The sequence below is a fragment of the Cucurbita maxima genome, unplaced genomic scaffold, assembly GCF_002738345.1.
Source record: "Cucurbita maxima cultivar Rimu unplaced genomic scaffold, Cmax_1.0 Cma_Scf00025, whole genome shotgun sequence".
Lineage (NCBI taxonomy): Eukaryota > Viridiplantae > Streptophyta > Magnoliopsida > Cucurbitales > Cucurbitaceae > Cucurbita > Cucurbita maxima.
The window spans coordinates 1,977,571-2,002,922 of NW_019272041.1; the positions used below are offsets into that span (position 1 = coordinate 1,977,571).

The window sequence follows — 25,352 nt, forward strand, 5'->3', positions numbered from 1 at the left end:
AAGTAGAAGCCACATAAAAATTATGAAAAATTATATTTTTTTGTCCATACATGTTGTGTAATGTCATCTTCAGCTCTATATATATTTCCACTATCATCTATTATATTAAAAAAAAAAAAAAAAAATCTTTTTTGTCGTAAAGTTCCTAACATGATTGATACGTATCAGATCTATTAAACATTTTTACTTAAAAATGTGATTAATAAAAATATTAAATATTTTTTAAAAATAAAATTTAAATAAATAAAATAATGTCTCTGAGCCCATATATTTGAAATGCATCCAATAGATTTGAGTAAAGGTCTGGACACGAATTTATAACAACCCATCACTAGTAGAAATTGGTTGCATATTACTTCACACTTAGGAATGTTTTATTCTCAACTCAAATAGACATGGGATTTCAGAGTCGGTTCACCCAGACGTGGGATCTCACAGTCACAGTCCATCTACCCCATATGTGGGATCTCAGAGTCCGTCCACCCTTTTGGAGGCCACCTCTCCAATCAATGTGGGATCTCACTATCCACCTCTTTGAGGCTGCCTCTCAAACTAACGTGTTACAACCCACTCCTATGGAGCCCACCTCCAAGCGTCTCACTGGTGCATCACAACATGTGTGACCTCTACTCTACAACATAACCAAGTGTGTAGCTTTGATACCATTTGCAACAGCTGAATCTCACTCCCTTACAACATCCCGAAAACGTGCAACAGATCTTAGAAGAATATGGATTCGAGAATACATTATTGTTATAACAATACCTAAAAACCATATACGAAAGGAGGATAGTTGCAACATACAACCAACTAATAGATATCTATCTCACTTATCACAATCCCCTAAACCTCTTCTCTTCTCTAAATCTCTCTATTTGGGACCCTAAAAAAATAATGTTGTAATTACACACCCCCTTCTCTTCTCTACAACATTCAACGCCGGCACCTTCGAACTTCCGCCATCAGCACCATTTTCAGCTGCTCCGTCGTATAAACTCTGCTCTCCATCTTCACCGCCGCCTGTTGAATCATCAAATCATTCACTACAGAAACACTCGCGTGAATCATTTCCAAATCCAAATCCTTCAACGCCGCCATCAATCTAGCCGCCGGATGATTCTTTTTACTGCATTCAACACGGATCATCGCGTCCGACCCCATGACTTTCACCTGAATCTCCATTTTCAGATCTTCATTTACTGTATTCGTGTAGTTTCCGATGTCTTTCCGTCCTGTTCCGCCGTCTTTTTTCATGAATTCTAGCTGTTTTTCGATCTCCGTCTTCTTTGATTCCGCCATTTCGAGCTTCAATTTCAGTTCATTAATGTAGGAGACGGTGTCGCCGAGCAATGAGGCTTTGTCCATTTTTGATACGTTTGGCACTACTGCTCGGAGAGCGTAGAATTTCTGGTTAAGTTTTTCCCGGCGTTGTCTCTCTGCTTCTACGTGATTCAATGGCTCTTCTCTTCCGTTCGCCGGTTTTCTGCCGCGTTTTCTCGGTCGTTTTTCGGGTTCTGATGGTTTTATACAACTATCCACTTCTGGAATGGCTGAAGCTTCGGGATCTGAGTGGTCGGAGTCGCCGGATTTTACCTTGCCGAAAAAGGGTAAGATCGCGTCGGTGGTGAAACAGAGGATCCCTTCGTCGGTGCTTCTCCGACTAGTCGGAGATTTCTTTTTCTCATTCTGTGAGTTACCGGAGAAGAAACTTTTGTTGCCGAAGCTCATCATCCCACCGGATTCCGACTTGAATGATGGGTTCGTGGTGGCGGCCGCGGCGGCATAATCGGGGAAATTCAAGCTGTGGGTTTGTTTCCTGCTGGCATTTTCCGTTAAGCTGCTCGAACTGGGATTTTCTGAATGGATTGGCTTAGCCGACGCGCCGCCGGAAAGTACGGTGGTGGTAATCGAATCCTTCATTTCAATGGTGCTCGACGGCTCACTGATCCATAACGACGAAGGGTCGTTTTCCCCTTCGTCGGCGACGGTGACGCCGGTGGTTCCCGATTGCCAAGAACCCGTTTCGAGATTGTTGAAATTAAACAGAGTCTTGACCTTGTTCATCAAATCCGTCGTTATGTAAATCGCTTCCGTCGAACCCATTTCGACGACGCCGTTGGGTAATGGAATACACACCATCGTCTGCAACCCGAAGATCCTCCCCTGTCTAGCGCGATCACATGCCGACGCCGACAGTCGGTCGGCGCCGGTTATCCAAATCGGCCGGGAGCTTAAAAGCGCCTGACTCGGTAACCCAACTCCATTAACAAACGACTGAGTCATCGAAACCAAAAAGAACCATTCGGTGTCGGTAACCTCTTCATCCACCACATCGTCCAGTCCGGTAGCGGAGCCGGAAATCAACGAGTTAAGCTCCCGGAGCACCTTCTTCCGGTGAGCCTGCTCCGCCGCAGAGGAAACCATTTTCGTTTTTCCTCTCCCTTTATTCTCCTCGCCTTTGTAATACCCATCTCCCCACCCTAAAACCGACCCGCCGGAATAATCATACGACGACTGCCAGAAAATCGCGTACGTCCAACTCTCTCTAGCACCGTCGATGAGCGCCTGGAGGCGCTGCTGCAGAGTCTCCTGGTTCAAGACAGCGATAGACTTGGAGGGGACGGACGGTGGAGTAGTGGTGGAGGCGGAGGATTGCGTCGGAGGTGGGTGGTGGAGAGATTGAGACGACGCCGCCGACGGAGCCCAGTAAGAGGACAGATCGGAGTTCGTGAAAGCATCCATGGCCGACGCGTTCTCGTCGGTCCAGAGATTCATGGTGGAAAAACGGTAATCTGTCATGCGAGATTATGATCGGAAACTGAAATTGAAAACGGAATTATTTGGATTTTGATTTTGATTTTGATTTTAGAAATTTGGGTCTCCGATTTGTGGCGTTTGGATTGGGATTTATTCGCGCGAGTAGCAAAAAGGTATGGGAGGAAGAAGAAGAACAAGAAGAAGGGAGGAGGAGGCTTCTTTTTTGGATCGCCGATTTAATCGTTCAAAAACCCGGCATCTTATTCAACTCGTCGCTTAGTACTATACAATAACTGGAGTAGCTGCCACGGGTTCATTTTGGTCCGGTTCGGTTTGGTTTTATTAGCACGTGACTGGCACGTGAGAAGTGATTGGGGAATCGTGATCGTGGCGTTTGGTTTGAGAGCTTTGGGGGGTAACCGTTTTTTCAGACTTTTGACCGATCCCTTTGTTGCCACGGTGTTTGCCATTTGGCATATTAGAATTCGACACGTGTCTACTAGTTAAAATATTAAAATCTATTTAATAAATAAAAATAACTTTTTAAAATTTGAAGATTAAGAGAGAATATATATTTTTTTTAAAATTATAGAAATAAAAAGTTTCTAAAGCACAATATTACAAATATTTTGACTTAAGAGTATAATTTTGATCTTTAATTTCCTTTTTCTAAAAACGACAAATAATTCCTATCTTTTTTTTATTTTATTTGTTTTAATTAAATTTTAGATTTAAATATTACACAATTATAATTATAAAAACCGAGCCATTATAGGAAGTTTGAATATTTTATCCTAAAAAAAAAGACGATAAGAACGACTACTTTTTTCGAAAGGTAACACATTCTTCATATAAACTTATTCTCGTCATTGACACAAAATAAAGTAATAAAATAATGAGTCCAATTTTATTTATGACCAGTGGAATAATGAGTCCCGTCTCATAATTTCAAAATAATATTCCTCGCCGATTTTATTTATTTTATTAAAAATATATTAATTAAATTTAAATATTTGAAAGTACACTAAGGACGGCTGCTTGACCAAACTTTTTTTTTTAATTATAAAATTCAGTATTTTCATTTAAAATTTGAAATAATGATAAATTAAACATTTAAAACTATAAATAAAAAATGTATATTAAGAAAAAAAAAAAAGCAGAACTCGGGAGCCAAAAAATCGTCTCCAACGTGGGCTGCCACGTGGACCCCATTATAATAACCACACGGCTTCTGATGCTCTAAAATCAAACAAAACACTAAAAAAATAACAAAAATCCAAGTTTAGTGGGGAGAGTGAACGCTGGCCGTTGATTTAAGGCAGAATGGGGACCAGAGGTTTGATAGAGAAACCAACGGCTGAGATTTCGAGTTGGTTCAATTAAACATTTTTTGGTTAATTACATAATTCCCGCACCTTTTTTTGTGGAAACGTGACTTGAAAAGGACATTTTTTTTAAATAATAATAATAATAATAATAATTTAATTTAATAATTTATTTTTTTTATGCATATTTCCCACTTTTCCACGTCTTTTTTTTTTTGTTCTTCTCTGATTTTGTCTGTGTTTTACTTTATTCAGGAAATTTTTCATTGTATAAATGATTGAAATTTTAACCAAAAAATAAATAATAATAAAAATAATTAATAACAATATAAAAATATCTATAAAGTCATTACATTTAATAAAATTAAATTTGATTAAAGCTTCAAATTAATTGCTAGATAATATTGCTTGTGGTCACAAATTTCAATTAATTTTTTTTTTTGTTATAATGTCATTTTTTTAATTATCAAATAAAATGAATTAAAAATATTAAAATTAAATTATATAACAACGTGGACCACTTTTTATTAATTTTAGATAAATCTCAGCCTCAAAATTTAAATATAAATATATGAATTGAAATTATTATTAATATTTTACAAGTTTGAATAAATAAAAAATTAAACTATAAAAACTAATTTTATTTAAGATTTATTAAAAAAGAATATAGAAATAAAATTAGACAAAAGCCCAAGATCAAACCTAAACCCTAAAAAATCACATTTTTTTTAATTTTTTATTTACATTAAGTTAAAGATGAATTTGATGTAAAAACATTTTAGTCACGACTTTGACTTGAAATGAACCCGAGTCAAAGATGGCTGCTACTAGTTCTCGCTAATTGTTACGTGTTGTCATTGATCATTGATAGTGGTAGTCAGTAGAGGTTACCGGAGATCAACAATTATCACTAATTGTTTGATCATAGTTTTGCAGCGCTAGAGGTTTGTGTATGTCTTTGTCTCAACCCAAATGTCTCGTTTATTCCCACACCTCTATAAGAAGTTATCCGTTCCCATCTCCAACCTCATTGACTCCTACAACATCCTCACTGACAAACTGCCTTGTGTCTAGCTTTGATACCATTTTTAATAGCTCAATTCACTGCTAGTAGATATTGTCTGCTTTGACCTTTTACATATCACTATCAACCTCACGATTTTAAAACATGTCTAGTAGGGAGATGTTTCACACTCTTACAAGGAATGCTTCGTTCTTCTCTCTAATTATGTGAAATCTCACCATACGATAAACAAGTGCCCAAATCTACCACTAGAAGATATTGTCTTCATTGGGCTTTCCCTTTCGGGTTTCCCCTCGGGCTTTAAAACGTGTCTGTTAGTGGAAGGTTTCCACACCTTTATAAAGGGGTGGTTTATTCTCCTCTCCAACCAATGTGGGACATCACAATCCACCCCCCTTCGGGGCCTAGTGTCGTCGCTGGCACTCGTTTCTTTCTTCAATCGATTGGCACACCGTCTCGTGTCTACCCTCCTTCAAGGAACAACGAGAAGGCTGACACATTGCAGGTGTCTAGCTATGATACCATTTGTGACGCCCCAGATCTACCGCTAGCAGATATTGAAATATGAATAGAATCACTAAATGCAAGTTGATTCCTTATGAGGTGTTCGTAATTATAGTTAAATTTAAAGTTTGTTTTACCATTGTAATTATATCTCATACTTTTTTAGTACCATTGATCCTCTAATTAAAAATTTGTTTACGATATATATGATATTTCGACTCACCTCTTTTCATATAAATAATTCGAATAAAATCAAATGTAGCTATTATAAAGTAAGTTATATCAATAGTGTTACTCGGATAAGACACCAAACCTTATCCATAGACAAAATCGGTCAACTATATACTATTCAATATTATACTAATAATCTTCCATTTTTCATATATTGAATAATATAAAAATTGTAATTAAAAAATAATTAAAATAATAAAATACTAATTACGAGACTTTCCTATAATAATAATAAAGTATTAATTAATTTTATATAATTTAGATACTTCAACATTTAGGTTTGTATTTATTTAATCTCAAAACTTTTTAAAATTATAAAATTTAACTTGCAAATGACGAAGATACCCTTCTATCGTGCAAACTTGGACTCTTCTTTTAGCCCCTAAGGTGCCCTCTCATTTAAGAAATATAAAAAGGCTATTTTGGTAATTTCGTTCAGAGTTTCCTTCAGAATTAGAAAAAAGAAGAACAGAGAGCGATTTCTGCAGTTTCAGACTTTCAGTCCGATCATCTTCTTCTTCTTCTTCTTCCTCGTCTTCTTCAATTTCCCGAAGGAGGTGTTCGTTCAAGCACACCCCCTTGGGAATCTTGCTCTGCGTGTTCCTCTTCAATGGCGTCCTATGGCTTCTCCGACAAGAACGTCGTCTTCAGAAAACTCAAAGCCAAGTCTGAAAACAAGGTATTCCTTTATTCACGACTTATATCCATTGCTTATTTGAATTCCTTTCTCTTTCGTTTACGTATTGAATTTCCTCCTTCCGATCTGTATGTTTCATATCGAGATCTCTGATTCTGCATTGAAACGAAATCTCGTGTGTTTTTTTTTTCTTTTTCCAGATGTGTTTTGATTGCAATGCTAAGAATCCGACTTGGGCTTCTGTTACCTATGGTATCTTCCTTTGTATTGATTGCTCCGCCGTTCATCGCAGCCTTGGCGTCCATGTTAGCTTTGTCAGGTGATTTTTCTGTTTGGGTTTTGATTTCAACGTCCACTGCTTTGATTATTGGCTCTGAATTGACCTTCCTTGAACCATTTCTATGTGCTTGTTTTCTCATAGAGTATGTGTAGTTATTAGAAGTGCATTACTTGTGTCTTATTCTAATGCCTCTTCTACGTTAAACTCTGTCCTCCTACTTAGTCGCCCTGCATTTATGTTTTAGTGTCTTGTTCAGAATGTTCTTTGAGATGGGTTCATGTAAATTCATTAACCTTGTATCTCAATTGATGGCCATGGACAAATACACAAGAAAGATCGTTTCGTGAAACTCAAACCTTTAGATTAGAGTTTTGCTGGGAGATTGTTTTTATGTGGGTTTGAGTCTTTCCTGTAAACCTTAAAGTAGTTTATATCAGTACTGATATATTAGTTGAGGAAGAAGTACAATATACCAAAATATAGGCAATTACTCGTGAGAAGGTACCCCAGTCCTTCTGACTAAACCTAAAGGGAAGTGTTTAAGATTGACACCTGTCCTGCAATTAAAATGTGAGATCCCACATCGATTGAAGAAAGGAACGAGTGCCAATGAGGATGCTGGCCTTGCAGGGGGTGGATTGTGAGATTTCACATCGATTGGAGAGGAGAACGAGTACCCGCGAGGATGCTGAGCCTTGAAGGGGGGTGGATTGTGAGATCTCACATCGGTTGGAGAGGGGAATGAAGCATTCTTTATATGGGTGTGGAAACTCTTTCCCTAGCATATACGTTTTAAAAATCTTGAGGAGAAGCTCGAAAGGGAAAGCTCAAAGAGAACAATATCTGCTAGCGGTGGGCTTGGGCTATTATATAAATTATGTTATTATAAAATAATAATTATACAAAACTTATAACATTAAATAGGTTCTTAAATTTATTAATAATGGTTTATATTCAACCTAGTATTTAGTTTTGCAACTACAACTAGTTTCATGGTCTATTATAAATTATATTACACATTTTGAACAATTGGAATCGAGTTTCTAAATCTGCTACCAAACACATATCTAAAAACATGAAATACCACTCTGATTTTCATTGAATCCATTAAATTCTGTTTTCAGATTGCCTACCAAAGAGGCCCTAAGCTTCTTGCTTGTCATTTTGGATCTTAAAATTTTCAGTCTGGTGAAATTCTGCACTGTTATAAATTCGAGTCTATAAGCACCAATAAGATAACATTAGTGGCCTCAAAGGAAGCACTACATGTATTGAGCCAACAGAAACTGTATGTCTCTGATGCCTATGTTGGTATTAAATACACCTGACTTGCATAACTTGCTACTCAGGATTTGAAATGGAATGAAGTGTCCAAGGTTATGACTTATGATTATTGTGTCTGAGGGTACAAGCATTTTGTCCGCTTATGATATTTTGATGTAAATTAACTTTCAATTTATTTAGGTCAACAAATTTAGATTCTTGGTCTCAAGAGCAGCTTAAAGCAATGAGCTTTGGAGGGAATAACCGAGCTCAGGTTTTCTTTAAGCAGCATGGATGGACTGATGGAGGCAAAATTGAGGCCAAATATACGTCAAGAGCTGCCGAATTGTATAGGCAATTACTTACAAAAGAGGTTGCTAAGAGTATGGTAGAAGAGACAGGGCGGCCATCTTCACCAGTTGCTTCTCAGTCAGCACAAGCAACAAATGGACCTCCTGATGTCAAGACTAATGCAATTATGAAAGACAATGTCTCAAGAAAGCAAGAGGCACCAGAAATTTCTGCTTCACCGAAAGCTTCTCAGACAGTATTCTCAAGCACTGTGAAGAAGCCCATCGGCGGGAAGAAGCCAGGGAAGACAGGGGGACTTGGTGCCCGAAAACTTACTGCAAAGGTAATAAAAATAGTGCATCTACCTCCATGAATAGAGCTTTTATTGGTCTTTTAAATAAAGTCTCTATATTGATTTTTAAATGCATTTTGCTTGACTGTATGATTTGTATTCCGTGCAGCCAAGTGAAAATTTATATGACCAGAAACCTGAAGAACCCACGATTCCAGTTTCATCTCCAACGACAGCCAAAAGTCCTGCAGCTGGTTCATCTTTTGCTTCTCGCTTTGAATATGTAGAAATTGTCCAATCATCTGATGTGAATTCTGGTGACTCTCATGTGGTTGGCCATGTAGCTCCTCCAAAGGCAACGGGCTTCTTTGCTGAGTTCGGAATGGATGGTGGTTTTTCACAGAAAGCTAGTTCCAGTTCCTCAAAAGTGCAGGTTAGGCATTGTTCTTCCGAGTTTATAATGAATTTGGCATGCTTCGCAATATCAGCCATAAAAAAAAAAAAAAACGAGGAATTGTCTAATGTAGGCCATAAATCTAGAAACATTTTTCTTTTGCCATCCTTCATTATTCATGAATCATTTTTGTTCTTAGTCTTGCATATACATCAGCATCAGTAACTAGCTTTCTGTACCTTGTGTTTCTAGTTAAATGCAATTAGGCTTTTTTGATGTCTGAGAACGAGGTGCTCTTTATTGGAGTTTTACTCAAAAAATGAGTTATTCTGAACATGCATACATCTTTTTCTTAATTCCATGTGATGAAATTTTCTTAACAATGTCCGTTACTTGTTGTAGTGATTGAAATGGGTTTCCTGGAGAACTATTTTTTTGGATAAGAATTGTGAACATCCCTTTACAATTAGGCATAGCAGTGGACCAATGGTGTATTTCTGTATTCTCTTCTAATGCTACCGATAGTTCTATACTTCCTTGGAGCATTTTCTACATGTTATTCTCTTTATATACAAGACCGTGTTCATGTATGGATAAGAAGCGATCTATTGCTAGTAAAACGGTACCCATTGAGATTCCTATGAAAAAAAAATCCTCAGTAGTGACATCATAATAAGTATCATGCTGGTTGAGCGCATTGGTCCACGATATGTCTCTTCATTTGTTCTCCGTTCTCACATTATGATGATGTTAGATTGAAGAAAGTGATGAAGCTAGGAAGAAATTCTCCAATGCGAAATCTATTTCGTCAGCGCAATATTTTGGTGATCAGAACAGAGCTGATGCTGAAGCTCAGGCCTCCCTGCAAAAGTTCTCAGTATGTATCTTTATCGCTAATGTCGTGGAATTTGTTGTCCACACCTTTTCATGTCGTACGTATTTATATAGAAACTCTTACCGTTTTGACCCTTCAATCCTTCATGATGGGGCAAGAATTGCGTCTGTATGTTCTCTATATTCTGTTTCTTTCGTTTACTGACTAGGTTAGTGTGTATGTATATCAGTTAAGTTCTCGTTTAGAATGAAATAAGGATTATTATCACTGAACATATGGTTATGTATAAACTCATTCTGGGAAGCAAGGATACTCTATTTCTCATAGAGTTTTGGCGTTTGATACGCACTTGACACGTAACCAACGGGTCTCGTAATTTCCTCACATTTAGTACATGTTTATGAAAGAAAAATCATTCTCTAGATAAAGATGTCACTAAGGCACGAACCCGCGGGAAAACAAAGGTAGCTGAAAGCTCCTTAAAACAAATCTTGTTGAAAAAAAAAGGAAGAACACCTGTCATGACCTACTTCTTTTAGAAGTTGATGCATTCCACGGATTGGATCGAAGTCGTTTTGTCGTAGAGTAGATCTCTGAATCTATACATTTTGTGAAATGGGTATATAGTGCTTGTATTCCTCTTACTCTCCATCCTTCTATTCACAGGGTTCGGCTTCCATCTCTAGCGCCGATCTATTCGGTCACCAGCGAGATAATCCTTCTGTCGATGTTTCTGCAACTGAGTTTATTAACCGGATTTCCATTCAGGTTCTACATCATCCTTATTTGTTAAGTTAGTGTTTCACTTTCTCAACTCTCTTAGCACTTCATTTTACACACCACCATCCATTTACTTTGGCAGGCGCAGCAGGATCTTTCTTCTCTCAAGAACATTGCAGGAGAAACAGGGAAGAAGCTTAGCTCTTTGGCATCCACATTAATTACAGATCTTCAGGACAGAATCATTTGATACATTTTGAACTGTTCTCCATTGTAGAATTTGGCTCGAACTCGATCTCGAACTTCATACAGTTTGATTACTAGCCGATTCTACTACTGAGGAATGTAAAGAAAAGAAAATACCAGTATACTGATTCTTTAAAAAAAACAAGCTTTACACAGGACTTGAATTTGGCTGGTATTTTGTTTCTCCTCCTTTCTTTCTTTCTTTCTAGCAGCTGCAGTGAACATGTGGTAGTTTAGTTCTGTTTTTCTAGCAAACATACCATATTTTCACCACCAAAAGTTGGCTTTCCTGATCTCGTAGGAGCTTAGGACCTGAATTTGTATGGAGTATTGCTTATAGTTCTGTGAGTTTATTGTATGTGTTTCAGTAATATTTGTGTTCTATATTCAAATAGCAAATATATAAGTCTGCAGCGTTAAATTTCTATGTAAATATGGTTTTGAAGAACTTCTAAAGGTTACGTTGTCCCAATCCATCACAAGCAAAGTAGAATGGAGCGTCTCGGCATATTTTAGATGCTTGAAGGCCCTGCTGCGGCTGAAGGAGAGTGAAGAAGTTGCAACCCCCTCTAGTTCAGTGTCACAATCGCACTTTTAATGACAGCAGACTTACGATTGTACGACACTCACTTTCCAATGACAAGTGAGTTAGGTCAATTTGTTCTTGCGTCACTTATGGCCAAGCGACGTATGCTCGAGCCTCTGGCCTTAGTTTTAAGAGAAGGTTTTAGGAAGCGAGGGCAGAGAGATTTTCGAAAAAGAGATTTTTGAAAAAGACGTTATATAAGCAAACCAGAGAGAAATAACAGCGGGTCGGGAGAAGTTGATAACTAGCCGTATCTCCCTATAGTACATTCTGAGGCATTTCATGTCTGACAGGCCTAGACATGATATTTTTGAAACGTTATACTTTCTAGAAATATAAAAGTAAAACACTAGAATATGAAAAGGCATAAAGGGTTGGGCTTGTCATGGGCATGCGGCCATGGGCAACACACCTTGGACGAGCATGACTGTGACATCCTCCCCCACCTAATTGGTTGACGTCCCTGTCAACCGACTACTTTCGAACCTGGCGATGTGAGTGGCGGCGGAATCCAGATCTTCGGCGCGTTTCCAGCTGGTTTCCTCCGTAGGGAGATTCTTTCATTTGACAAGGAATTCATGAATCGTCCGTACGAGTCTTCCTATCTTCCTAACCCTGTCAGCAGGATCTCCTCTATTTCTTTGTTGTCTCTTTGTTTCAGATCGATGCTCGGTCTTGTGATTACATTTGGTTGGTCGTCGTCCGGGTCAGGGTGATAAGGCTTCAAGTTGCTCACATGAATTACTGGGTGAATTTTCATCCATGTGGGTAGTGCAACTCTGTAGGAGGTAGCCTCGATTTTTTTGAGGACTTCAACCGGGCCTTCATATTTTCGAACTAGTCGCTGGTCCTTTCGGCTGCGAAATCTGATCTGTTCTGATCTCAACTTGATGAGGACTTGATCTCCTGCTCGGAATTGAAGGGGGCGATGCTTCTTGTCTGCTCATTTCTTCATATGCTTGGAAGCTTTCTCTAAATATGCCCAGACTATATCTGTTGTCTGCTTCCATTCGCTTGTGAAGTTTTGAGCTTGAGGGTTTTTCCCTGCATAAGCATAAGGATGATCAATAATATGTGGTAAGGCCTGTTGTCGTCCACTTACAATTTTAAAGGGGCTCTTCCCCGTAGACAAGCTTGTTTGATAATTGAAACAGAATTGGGCCACATCTAGCAGTTGTATCCAGTTTTTCAGGCGAGTGTCGACGAAGTGACGTAAGTATTCTTCGAGCAAGCAGTTGAACCGTTCCGTCCGTCCATCGGTTTGGGGATGGTAGCTCGAAGAGATGTTTAAAGTCGTTCCCAAGAAGGCGAATAGTTCGGTCCAAAATGTGCCAATGAACCTACCATCCCTATCACTGATGATGCTCGACGGAATGCCTCATAACTTGACAACGTGTTTGAAAAATAGTTTGGCTGTTAGTTCAGCCGAGCATAATTTGGGAGTGGGAACAAACGTCGCATATTTCAAGAACCGATCTACGATAACCAAGATGGCGTCATATTCTTCGATTTTTGGGAGGTGTGTTATGAAGTCTAGAGACGCTTTCCCAAGGTCTTGTTGGCAAAGGTAGAGGTTCCAAGAGTCCCGAGACTTTGGCTTTCTCGACTTTGTCCTGTTGGCAGATGAGACACGTCTTGGTGTATTGCATGATATCGTCCCGCATATTCGGCCAGAAGTACCCCTTTTTTATTAGGGCTTACGTTCTTTGCCACCTAGGGTGTCCTGCCCATAAGGTATCATGACATTCCTAAATGAGCTTCTTCCTCAGTTCTCTCGTTCTTGGGATGTATAACCTATTTACTTTAGTCATTAGAAGGTCTCCCTCGACCCAAAACTGTCGTGTCTTCCCAGCTTTAGCTAGTTTGACGACGGCTTTGGCCGATGAGTCTTTGTGTAAATGTTCTTTTATGATGTCGCTCATCGATCCATCGATTTTACTTGAATGAATATGGGCTAACATGCACAGGGCCGCATGTTTGCCCTTCCGACTCAGTGCATCAGCTGCTTGATTACTCTTCTCTGCCTTGTGTTCGAATTTGAAGTTGAATTTTGCCAACGACTCTTGCCACCGGGCTTGTTTTGCCGTCAATTTTGGTTGATCGAAGAAGTGGCAGGTAGTGTTGTTATCCGTCTTCACTATGAACTGTGATCCCAAGAGATACTGTCTCCAAACTCGTAGGCAATGAACTACAGCCAACATTTCTTTTTCGGAGATAGTGTATCTCCGTTCGGCCTCATTGAGCTTTCGACTTTCATAAGTGATGGGGTGCCCTTCTTGAATAAGGACACCGCCTAGGGCAAAGTCGGAAGCATCTGTTTCTATTTCAAATGACTTTGTAACATGTACTAACCCGAGGACAGGACCCCTCGTCATGGTTGCCTTCAGATCTTCAAAGGCCATTTGACATTTATTTGACCACGACCAAGGGTGGTCTTTATTTAGGAGCTCTATTAAGGGGGCGGCTCGTCGTGAAAACCTTTCGACGAACGGCCTATAGTAGTTTGCTAATCCTAAGAAGGATTACACATCAGATACAGAAGTAGGGACTTTCCACTCTTGGATAGCTTTTATCTTATCACTATTCATCCCGATCTGTCTACAACTGATGACATGTCTGAGGAAGTTGATGCACGTCTGTGCGAAGACACATTTTTCTTTCTTGACGTACAATTGATTTTGCCCAGCTTGTCAAATACCAGCTTCAAGTGTACCTTGTGTTCCTCTAGGGTTGTGCTGTATACAACTATGTCATCGAGGTATACTATGACGAACTGATCTATGTATTCGTTGAAAACCTGGTTCATTAACGTGCAAAACGTAGCTGGGGTATTTGTCAAGCTAAAGGGCATCACCAGGAACTCGAAGGCCCCATATCTTGTCATGCACATCGTCTTGGACTCGTCCTCCTTGGCGATACATACTTGGTAGTACCCTGATCGTAAGTCTAACTTCGTGAAGTATTTGGCCTTGTGAAGTTGGTTGAACAAGTCGGATATTATCGGTAGTGGGTACTTGTTGCGTACCGTCACCTTGTTTAAGGCTCTATAATCTATGCACAGACGCAACGTCCCATCCTTCTTTTTCTGAAATAGTACGGGGGCTCCGTAAGGTGCTTTTGCCGGGCAGATGAATCCTTCCGTCAACAACTCATCTAGTTGTTTCCTCAATTCAGCTAGCTCAGGGGGAGCCATCCGCGTTCTTCGCTGGGGGTTTAACCCCGGGAAGGAGTTCAATTTCGTGATCGATGCCTCGATGGGGTGGTAATGTTTGTAGTAGGCTCTTTGGCATTATGTCAGCGTAACTGGTTAGTACCTCCTTGATTTTGTCTGGGATAGTTTCCTTAGTAGTCACTTCTTCCATTAGTGGTATAGCCATAAATGTAGGTTCCTCTCATGCGAGCCCTCTTTTCAATTGTATGGTCGAGATCATTTTAAGATTACCTGGCTGCTTGATGCTTGCAGGTATTACTGCGGGATTGCGGTCGGTGATCACCAAGCATTTTGCGAGTGGCATTGGGATAACTTTGTGTTCTAGGAGGAACTCCATCCCAAGTACCACGTCAAAGTCGTCCATGCAAACTACGACAAGGTCCAGCACTCCTGTCCAAGTCCCTAATTTGAAGGGGACTCTTTTGAAAACTCCTACAATAGGCAAGGCTTCGGAGTTGGCAGCTTTCATTTTTTCAGGGTTCTTTCCTATGGTGAGTCCTAATCTTCGGGCTTCTTGATCGGCGATAAAGTTGTGAGTCGCTCCTGAGTCTATCAAAGTGCTCTTGCTTGGTCGAGAGTTTATTGTCACATCTACAAACATGAGATCTTTCTCTATTATCTCCTTCGGTTCGACCTTCCGTTGAAGAGCTGACAGGAATTTGAGTGCACCCATTCGGGGGTTGTCTTGATCTTCCTTCTTGTCTAGCATAGTCTCGACTATTGTGTCGTTGCTCTCTTGGATGGACACTTGGAGTGCAGTGAGAGAGGCCCGATGAGGACAGTAGGACACTTTGTGGGGGCCTTTACACAATATGCATTGTAAAGGTGTTGTCTGGTGGTTCCTTTGAGGGTAAGGTCCTCAAGATGTCCCCGCTTGGTTGTTCTGAGGAGGTCTATCTGTCCACCCGCTTGGTCTGTCGTTACCTCCGTTTGCCTGTTGGGGCTTCCATTTTAGTGACCTGGCGGTTTATATGTTTTGCCCCCAGTGTTTGAGACCTGTGTTGTTTTTCTTTGGTAACTCACCTCGTTCTCATAGTCTAGGAGTCTATCGGTGCTGACAATTGCGGTAGCTAGGTCTTGAACCTTTTTCTCGTGTATTTTTGTTTTGGTCCATGGTTGTAACCCATTTATAAAGAAGAACACCTTGTTCTTCTCTGATGTGTCTCTAATATCTAGCATCAGGGTCGAAAATTGTCTGACATAGTCTCTTATGCTTCCAGTTTGCTTGAGGGCTATTAGTTTTTCCATTGCTAGATGGTCTACGTTTTCAGGGAGGAATTGGTCCTTCAACTCTCTCTTGAGGTCTTCCCACAAGTCTATGGTGTACAATCCATTCTCGATATTTTGTACCTTCAAATGCCACCAAAGTTTGGTGTCGTCTATGAGATACATCGAGGCTACTGTCACCTTTATGTCGTCGGTACAAGCCAGTGTGGCTTTGAAGTACTGTTCGACATCAAAGATGAAGTTCTCCAACTATTTGGCATCCCAGTTCCCTTTGAAAGGTCTAGGTTCGGGAAACTTCAGTTTGTTGGATCCTGTATCAGTTTGCTCAGCCGAGACATTCTCCACGACTTTCATGGTCACCTCGATTCGGGTGCTCATGGCGGACATCTTTTCTTGCATGTCATCGATCGTTGTTCTGAATTCATCAGCTAATCCATTGAACAAACTCATCATTGTATTTTGTAGCACGTCGAACTCTTCGCCACGTTCTTCCTTGTGTGCGACAGAGCTATTGGGGCTACCAGACGGTCTTGGGCTGCTCGTAGGAGCAACCTTTTCTTCGAGTGAGATCACTCGAAACATCAGTTCTGCGATTGGCAACCCATCCAGGCGGTTACCCATTGCGTCGATTTCTACGACTTTTCCACTCAATTCTTTCACCCGTGCTTCCAGGAAGCGGATGGTGTCAGGGACTTCTTTGAGGAACAACATTCCCTCCTCTATTAAAGTAAGTCAGTCGGCTTGTGCTTTGGGTGTCGACTTTATCGTCGACATGTTCTCGGTCTTTGCTATTTCACGGAGCTTACAAAGCTTTGATACCACTTGTCACAATCGCACTTTTAATGGCAGTGGACTTGCGATTGTGCGGCACTCACTTTCCAACGACAAGTGAGCTAAGTCAATTCGTTCTTGCATCGCCAATGGCCAAGCAACGTATGCTCGAGCCTCTAGCCTCGATTTTAAGAGAAGGTTTTAGAAAGCGAGAGTAGCGAAAGATTTTTGAAAGAGACACTATATAAACAAGCAAGAGAGAAATAACAGCCGCTTACGGTATATAACCTTGGGTAAGGAGAAGTTGACAACTAGTCGTATCCCCCTATAGTACATTCTGAGACATTTCATGTCTAACAGACTTAGACATGATATTTCTGAAACATCATACTTCCTAGAAATATAAAAGTAAAACACTAGAATATGGAAAGGCATAAAGGGTTGGGCTTGTCATGGGCATGCGGTCATGGGCAACACGCCTTGGACGAGTATAACTGAGCAACTTCCCTAGCTTAGCCCACGGCTCTAAACTTCTTGGTTTTTTCTCTTTCACTTGAACCTCTATTCTCTTCAGTTCTTGTCATCTAGAAAGATGAAAGATAGAGTTAATTTGTGCCTTCATTAAACTTAATTTCGTAACAGATATTGTCCACTTTGAGCATAAACTCTCATGACTTTGGTATGAGCTTTCCAAAAGACTTCATACCAATAAAGATGTATTCCCTAAATTCGCCAACGTGATACTCTCTTCCAATAATCCTCAACAATAACCGTACCAGAGAATTTTACTTACTGTATTCCGTATAGTCGTTCATATAAAACTTACCCAAAGGTCCAAGTCGGACGGGAGGAACTAGGCTATACGTTTTTGTATTTTTATGAAAAGCTCTACAGTACCCACGATTCCCAATCCGGTTAAGTTGCAATCTCCCGTCCAAACTTTTTAATTTTATATTCTTTTCATAGAAAAAAAAAAAACAAAGAAATGCTTTAGAACATCATAAAGCACAGCACATAGTTTTACTTTTTTTCTTTTTTTTTTTTCTTTTGAGCTTTGAAGTTGTGATGTGATGTTTCTACAACTTATTGTATTATGGGTTTTCACTTCAATAATTTAGTGGGAACCCCACAATTAATAATTGCACGCTCACCATAAAATAAAGGGACAAAAAGAAAATAATTAAAAAAACTCGATCAATTGAATTAGCTCGGGTACGATCTAAAACGATCTCACATTCTTTGGACAATGAAAAGCCTTCGTTGAGTAATGGAAAGCGGGCTAGTCCCCGAAGAAGCCTTGCCAACTATAAGAAATAGTTGTGGCTTATTAAGTTCTTACCGAATCAATTTTATTTAATTTTTATTATTTATTTCTTGAAATTTTGATTTGATAATATGAACCATCTAAAAATGTTTATGGAAGGAATGTTAACGATGTAAACTAATGTTTTATTCTCGTGAGACTTTTATGTATGTGTATGATTCATATATATGTATGAAATGAAAGGCAAAGAATGATTGCGTATGATATCTCTTTTGGGGTCCCTGCTAGAATTAAAGCATTTAATATAGAGTCAAGGCATATGAAAGTGATATCATTTACGCGTGAGCGTGGTCATTTCAAGGCTCGAGGATTACAAACTTGATATGAGTATGGTGAGTTTTTTTGGTATGAAAGAAGTACACATCCCGAGTGTAAAACAAAAACTGGAACCCAAGCTCGTGGTTTTAGGTTCCACTAAAAAGGAATGTCGTGCTTCATGTTGCATGTGACTGTATTTTTCAACTCTAATCATGAAGTCACTTACCGAGTCAAAATGGTTCGTTTTCAAACCAGAGTAAGTGCATTATTTCTTACCGATGATAATTGTTACACAAACCATGCGTAGTCATATTAGAGTTTAACTTCCACACAATTTTCATGAATACAAGTGTTTTTAGGCTTCAGGGGTATTTTTGTAATTTAGTGGAAAAAAACGAGAGCATAATAATATAAAAATACAAAAGTGCACGATTTTGAAGAGACATATGATATTTCGATGGTGACATGTGACACGTTGAAACGTTTTCTTTACTATTAACTAAGTAAACTCGGATCATACTAGGCTACACCTCTATCACTAGCCATTGAACTCGGGTCATATTAACTTAGTTCGAGAGACGGGCTACCAACCTAATATATTTGAGTAGGAAAAAGGTGTTAATTTATATGTGTTGCTTACATCTATATTTAAACATTTGTCAACAAAGATCATATTATAAAATTATATAATAAGATGCCGTGATACATCATTGAAATAATGATGACTTCACCAACCCATTCCAAATTATTTCAAAAAATTAATTAATGATGCCATGTAATCAATTGCCCTCTTAAATTAAATTAAAAATAAGAAGCATTGATGTTGACAAAGAATTTAATAATTCATATAAATATTTTTAATTTATTAAAGGTAATTAACTTATTGGCTAATTAATTGACATTAATTTTGATGTGGGTTTTTAATATTTATTTTTCTTTGGTTGGGATTATTCCCAATATCATAGGACATGGCTAAGTTTAGGCATAACTCTGATATCATGTTAGATGAACACAACTCTTATAATCTCTAGTGACTTTGCTTTGGGCTTCTCCATAAGATCTCATACAAAGGAGAGAGTATGCTGTGATTATAAATCGAGATCATTCCCTAAATTAGCTGGCGTGGGACTTTCTTCGACATAGCATAGGATGATTTTGATTAGTTACTATCACAATTGTTAATGTAACCATCCAAGCCTACCCACCAATAGAGATGTTGTCCTCTTTGAACTTTCGATTTCGGACTTCTCGTTGAAGTTTTTAACTATAGTCGGGGAAAACGTTAAAGAATGGTGGTTTCTCTCTCTGGCGTGTAAGAAATAAGAACCTACACTAAAGCCTCCACAAGAGGAATCAAATTCGTTGCACCAAGACCCATCGATAATTCTCCACTGCAACAAAGGGAAATAAAAGCAATAAGAGGTTGGAATTCAGAGCGAAAATCTTCCATTGTTGAGCTCCGAAAGTGGAAAAAAGAAAAAAAAAAGTTGCTTAAACCCCATTGTTCTTCAAACCAAACGATTCGAAGAGACAAGGAATCTCCTCTCGCCCCTTTCAATGGTGGGATTTCTCTACTTCACTATAAAGTTTCTTTACCTTTTTCTTCCACTTTCCTCTGCAAATTCATCTCTGTTTCTTCAGTTCTAGATTTTTTTTTTTGCCTCATTTGAACTTGTTTCGCATCTTGGATCAATTTCACTCCATAAATTTCACTACCCATTTCAGATTTTAGGTTAGAGGTAGTAATGGTTCATTTATTGCTCACTTTTTGTGTGTCAGGTTTAGCTGATGGGGTGTTTCCTAATTTAGCTCAAAATCATTTATCATGTCCGGAAGTTTGTTCTGGGTGTTTTTTTAGTTGTTTTTGGACTAGATCTTTGTTGCCCATAAAACTGTAATGAAGGTTTGTTGTTGATTGAATCTGTTGGCTTATTTTGGTTTGTTGTGTTGTAGCTTTGAAGCACCCTGGTTTTCTTTTTGGGTTAAGTTTTTAGAAGATTTGATAATGGTTTCGAGGTCTTATTCTAACTTGTTAGAGCTTGCTTCTGGTGGTTGTTCTCCAACTTTTGGCCTTGGCCGAGAGAAAAAGAGGCTTCCTAGAGTGGCCACTGTGGCTGGAGTCTTGTCTGAGCTTGATGATGATAGCTGCAACAGTATTGGTTCGGATGCCCCTTCATCGGTCGTGCAAGACCGGATGATTATTGTTGGGAATCAGCTCCCGCTTCGGGCACATCGAGATGAAAATGGAGATTGGGAGTTTAGTATGGATGAGGATTCACTTCTTTTACAGCTTAAAGATGGGCTTGGAGAAGATGTGGAGGTGATTTATATTGGTTGTTTAAGAGAGGAGGTCGATCCAAGGGAGCAAGATGAGGTTGCACAAACTCTTTTGGACCGATTCAAATGTGTCCCAACATTCCTCCCTCCCGAGCTTTTTAGTAAATTTTACCATGGATTCTGTAAGCAACATTTATGGCCATTGTTTCACTATATGCTTCCTCTTTCGCCTGATCTTGGTGGTCGATTTGATAGGTCGCTTTGGCAAGCTTATCTTTCGGTTAATAAGATATTTGCAGATAAAGTTATGGAAGTGATTAGCCCTGATGATGACTTTGTTTGGGTTCATGATTATCATTTGATGGTTTTGCCAACATTTTTGAGGAAAAGGTTTAACAGGGTGAAGCTTGGATTCTTCCTACACAGTCCGTTTCCTTCGTCTGAGATTTATCGAACGCTTCCCGTTAGAGATGAACTTCTTCGGGCACTATTGAACTCTGATCTTATTGGCTTCCATACATTTGATTATGCTAGGCACTTTTTATCTTGCTGCAGTAGAATGCTTGGTCTGTCTTACCAATCTAAGCGAGGTTACATCGGGCTTGAATACTACGGTCGTACTGTGAGTATTAAGATTCTTCCTGTCGGTATTCATATCGGTCAGCTCCAAAATGTATTAAATCTCCCCGAGACTGTTTCGAAAGTTGCAGAATTGCAAAATCGGTTCAAAGGTCAAACGGTTTTGCTTGGGGTTGATGATATGGACATATTTAAAGGGATCAGCCTGAAACTTTTGGCATTTGAACAATTGCTCCGACAACATCCCGAGAGATGGGGTAAAGCTGTGTTAGTACAGATAGCGAACCCTGCACGAGGTAGAGGGAAAGATGTACAGGAAGTTGTGGCTGAAACTACTGCGGCCGTGAATAGGATTAATGCAACATTCAGGAGGCCGGGATATGAGCCTGTGGTTTTGATTAACACTCCCTTGCAGTTTTTCGAGCGAATCGCATACTATTCGATTGCTGAGTGCTGCCTGGTCACTGCAGTGAGAGATGGGATGAATCTCATACCTTACGAGTATATTATATGTCGACAAGGCAATGAGAAGCTCGACAATGTTCTTGAGCTAAATCCTTCGACTGCAAAGAAGAGCATGATAGTGCTGTCTGAGTTTATTGGGTGTTCCCCGTCCCTCAGCGGAGCTATTCGGGTTAACCCATGGAATATTGAAGCTGTCACCGAAGCAATGGATTCTGCCTTGGTAATCCCTGAGGCGGAAAAGCAATTGCGACATGAAAAACATTATAGGTACGTTAGTACACACGATGTTGCGTACTGGGCGCGCAGCTTTTTGCTGGATCTGGGCAGGGCATGCCGAGACCATTCAATGAGGAGATGCTGGGGTATAGGTTTTGGGTTAGGATTTCGAGTGATCGCCCTGGATCCAAATTTCAGGAAGCTTTCAGTTGATCATATTGTTTCGGTTTATAAGAGAACCTGCCACCGGGCGATCTTGTTAGATTATGATGGTATCATGATGCTTCCTGGCTCGATTAGCATGAATCCAACTGCTGAAGCCCTTGGGATCTTGAATAACTTGTGTAAAGATCCTAAGAACGTCGTGTTCCTTGTTAGCGGAAAGGACCGAAAAACTCTGACGGAATGGTTTTCACCGTGCGAAAAGCTTGGACTAGCTGCAGAACATGGTTTCTACCTTAGGTATTATATTCTACATTGCTCAATCCTTATTTCTTCCAATTTGTTATACGAATCTCTACAATGATATGATATTGTTCACTTTGAGCATAATCTCTCATGAATTTGCTTTTGGTTTCCCGTAAAGCTCTCATACCAATGGAGATGTATTCCGTACTTATAAACCCACGATTACCCCTTAATTAGTCGATGTGGGATTCTCAACAACAATCCTCAACAATCCTCCCCTCGAACAAAGTATACCAAGGAGCCTTCCCTGAGGCCTATGGAACCCTCGAACAACCTCCCCTTAATCAAGGCTTAACTCCTTTGGAGCCCTCGAACAAAGTACACCTTCGAACAAAATATACCCTTTGTTCACACTTGAGTCACTTTTGACTACACCTTCAAGGTTCACAATTCTTTGTTTGACATTTGAGGATTCTATTGTCATGGCTAAGTTAAGGGCATGACTCTGATATCATGTTAGGAATCGCGAATCTCCACAATGGTATGATATGGTCCACTTTGAGCATAAGTTCTCATGGCTTTGCTTTTGGTTTCTCGAAAAGATCTCATACCAATGGAGATGTATTCTTTACTTATAAACCTATGACTAACCTCTTAATTAGCCGTTGTGGGACTCTCCACCAACGATCCTCAACCGTAGATATATCGGATAATTGCAGTTAGTTTTCATTGAATTAGAGATAGACGTGTCGGTTCATCGATGTTTCCTTTCTGCAATTTCTATAAAACTATCATTCTGCAATCTTATCAGCCTTTGTGATTTTGATGACATTTGTTTCAGGCCAAATCATGCTGCAGATTGGGAGACATCTGTAAGTGTGACAGATTTCGACTGGAAACAGATTGCCGAACCCGTTATGCAATTGTATACCGAGACAACCGATGGTTCTACAATCGAAACTAAAGAGAGTGTTCTTGTTTGGAACTACCTTTACGCGGATCCTGATTTCGGATCGTGCCAGGCTAAGGAACTTTTAGATCACCTTGAAAGTGTTCTTGCTAATGAGCCAGTTTCTGTCAAGAGTGGCCAACACATTGTAGAAGTCAAACCTCAGGTTAGTCTTTTTATCTTCAAGAATCAAACTTTTTCTGTCAAACTGGAGTGACACATACGATTACTGATGACCCGTGAAAGAGGTTAACTGTGAGATCTCACATCAGTTGGGAAGGAGAACGAAGCCTCCTTTGTAAGGGTGTGGAAACCGCTCTCTAGCAGACGCATTTTAAAAACCTTGAAGGGAAGTCATAGAGGACAATATCTGCTAGCGGTGGGCTTGGGCTGTTACAAATGGTATCAGAGCTAGACACCGGACGATGTGCTAGCGAGAAGGCTGAGCCCTCAAGGGATTGGACACAAGGTGGTGTGTCAACAAGGACGTTGAGCCTCGAAGGGGGGTGGATTGTGAGATCCCACATTGGTTTGGGAGGAGAACGAAGTATCCTTTGTAAGGGTATGGAAACCTTTTTCTAGCAAACGCGTTTTAAAAACCGTGAGGGAAAGCCCGAAAGAGAAAATCCAAAAAGGACAATATCTGCTAGCAGTGAGCTTGGGTTGTTACATTAACAATCTTAATCTTGTAATTCGCTTTACGTGTTAGGTTTCATGACAGGACTCGGATTTTCTTGTTAATTAATAACTACTAGGATTGAAAACTCGAGTCAAATGCAAATGGTCTTTGAAACCGATCAAAAAGGTCGAATTATTAGAATATGATGAGCTATGAGAAGGGCTTCTTCCAAGGCTTGATGTTTTGTTTCTTCTGGCTTTTGTAACAAAATGGCAGGGTGTAAACAAGGGTATTGTAGCAGAATATCTCTTGCAAACAATGAGGGAGAAGGGAATGCTTCCTGATTTCGTTCTATGCATTGGAGACGATAGGTCGGACGAGGATATGTTCGAGGTGATAACGAGTGCAAAACCCACCCTTCCTCCCAATGCTGAAGTGTTCGGTTGCACGGTCGGACAGAAACCAAGCAAAGCTAAGTATTACTTGGAAGACACACACGAAATCTTGAGAATGTTACAAGGTCTCACCCATGCGTTCGAGCATGCCGCTCGAGCCACCGCACAGACGACGCCTCATAGAGTGGTAATTGCAGAGAATAAGTAATAGAAATCCCCTTCCTATTGTTGTCTATATGGAGTTAGCTCTGTGCAAAAGTCTCTATTATTGTTGTTTGAGGGTTGCATTTTATCTGTTTGTCTTCGTACCAGTTTTTCTCGGACTCCGCTCCTTGCATGATGTTCATAGTTCGTTCGACAATTTTGAAGTGGCTATTGAATCATGAGTTGTCTTATCTACTAAGTTATACTCGGATTGACTTTATAGTTTCATTTTTACTGATTCTCGAGATGTTTTGTCCATACAAAAACCAACTTGAGTTGTCTCTCGAGCTCTTACACTTTGGAGTGACTTACTATCGAGATTGTAAGAGCTTAGTGTGAGATCCCACTCGATTGGAGAGGAGAATGAGTGTCTGCGAGTACGTTGACTGGAAAGGTGGTAGATTGTGAGATCCCACATTAGTTGAAGAGGGGAGCGAAACATTTTTTATAAAGACGTGGAAACTTCTCTCTACCAGTCTAGTTGTCTAGTTGAGAGAATGTCATGATTAATTAAATTAAAATAAAAATATATTTTTATGAAGTAAAATTAAAAATTAAATTATTAGTTCGTTAAAAGTTGGGATAGAAAATATTTGAAAGTAATTACTAAAATTTTAAATTTAGATTTTCATTTGAATATAGCATAGATTATTCTGTACGGCGACCCCGAGAGCTGCGGCGGCGCATATCTGAATTTTGTCCAATCCTCCATTCCGGCCGGCGGCTGCACAGAACTTTGCTCCAAAACTAACACCGTTTCTGTGGTATTCTGTCAACGATTCTTCTTCTTCTTCCTCTTCGTTTACTTTTTTTTGTCACTGATTTCGATTCGTATCCCTCGCGAAGAGGAAGCTTGTCAGTGCTGATTTCTTTTGGTTTCGATGTACTTCCTGTTCTGAGATTTTTAATTTCAACCGATGACTACAAGAATCTGAGATTTTTTTTTGCTGATGATCTTCTTCCACAGATTCGTAATGGAATTCTAATTTCGGTTGGCACTTGAAAACTCTAGATCCCAATATCGACTCCGTAAGCATTTATTTCGATTATAGCATAGGAGAAAT

At 39.6% G+C, this 25,352-nt stretch overlaps 3 protein-coding genes across 3 annotated transcripts; 2 read left to right on the forward strand and 1 right to left on the reverse strand.

The window, feature by feature from the left end:
• Positions 1-352: 352 nt before the first annotated feature.
• LOC111498362 (transcription factor MYC4-like) lies at positions 353-3,046 on the reverse strand. The gene has a single exon (XM_023149565.1). The coding sequence runs from the start codon at positions 2,797-2,799 to the stop codon at positions 934-936; it is 1,866 nt and encodes a 621-aa protein (XP_023005333.1). The 5' UTR covers positions 2,800-3,046; the 3' UTR covers positions 353-933.
• Positions 3,047-6,309: 3,263 nt separating this feature from the next.
• On the forward strand, positions 6,310-11,183 carry LOC111498418 (probable ADP-ribosylation factor GTPase-activating protein AGD8). The gene is made up of 7 exons (XM_023149660.1): positions 6,310-6,520; positions 6,679-6,797; positions 8,223-8,655; positions 8,774-9,037; positions 9,753-9,875; positions 10,500-10,601; positions 10,696-11,183. The coding sequence occupies exons 1-7, from the start codon at positions 6,452-6,454 to the stop codon at positions 10,801-10,803; spliced, it is 1,218 nt and encodes a 405-aa protein (XP_023005428.1). The 5' UTR covers positions 6,310-6,451; the 3' UTR covers positions 10,804-11,183.
• An 8,307-nt stretch (positions 11,184-19,490) lies between these two features.
• On the forward strand, positions 19,491-24,508 carry LOC111498334 (alpha,alpha-trehalose-phosphate synthase [UDP-forming] 5-like). Its single transcript, XM_023149520.1, has 4 exons — positions 19,491-19,736; positions 20,130-22,175; positions 22,963-23,236; positions 23,966-24,508. The coding sequence occupies exons 2-4, from the start codon at positions 20,182-20,184 to the stop codon at positions 24,290-24,292; spliced, it is 2,595 nt and encodes an 864-aa protein (XP_023005288.1). The 5' UTR covers positions 19,491-19,736; positions 20,130-20,181; the 3' UTR covers positions 24,293-24,508.
• The last annotated feature ends 844 nt before the right edge of the window (positions 24,509-25,352 follow it).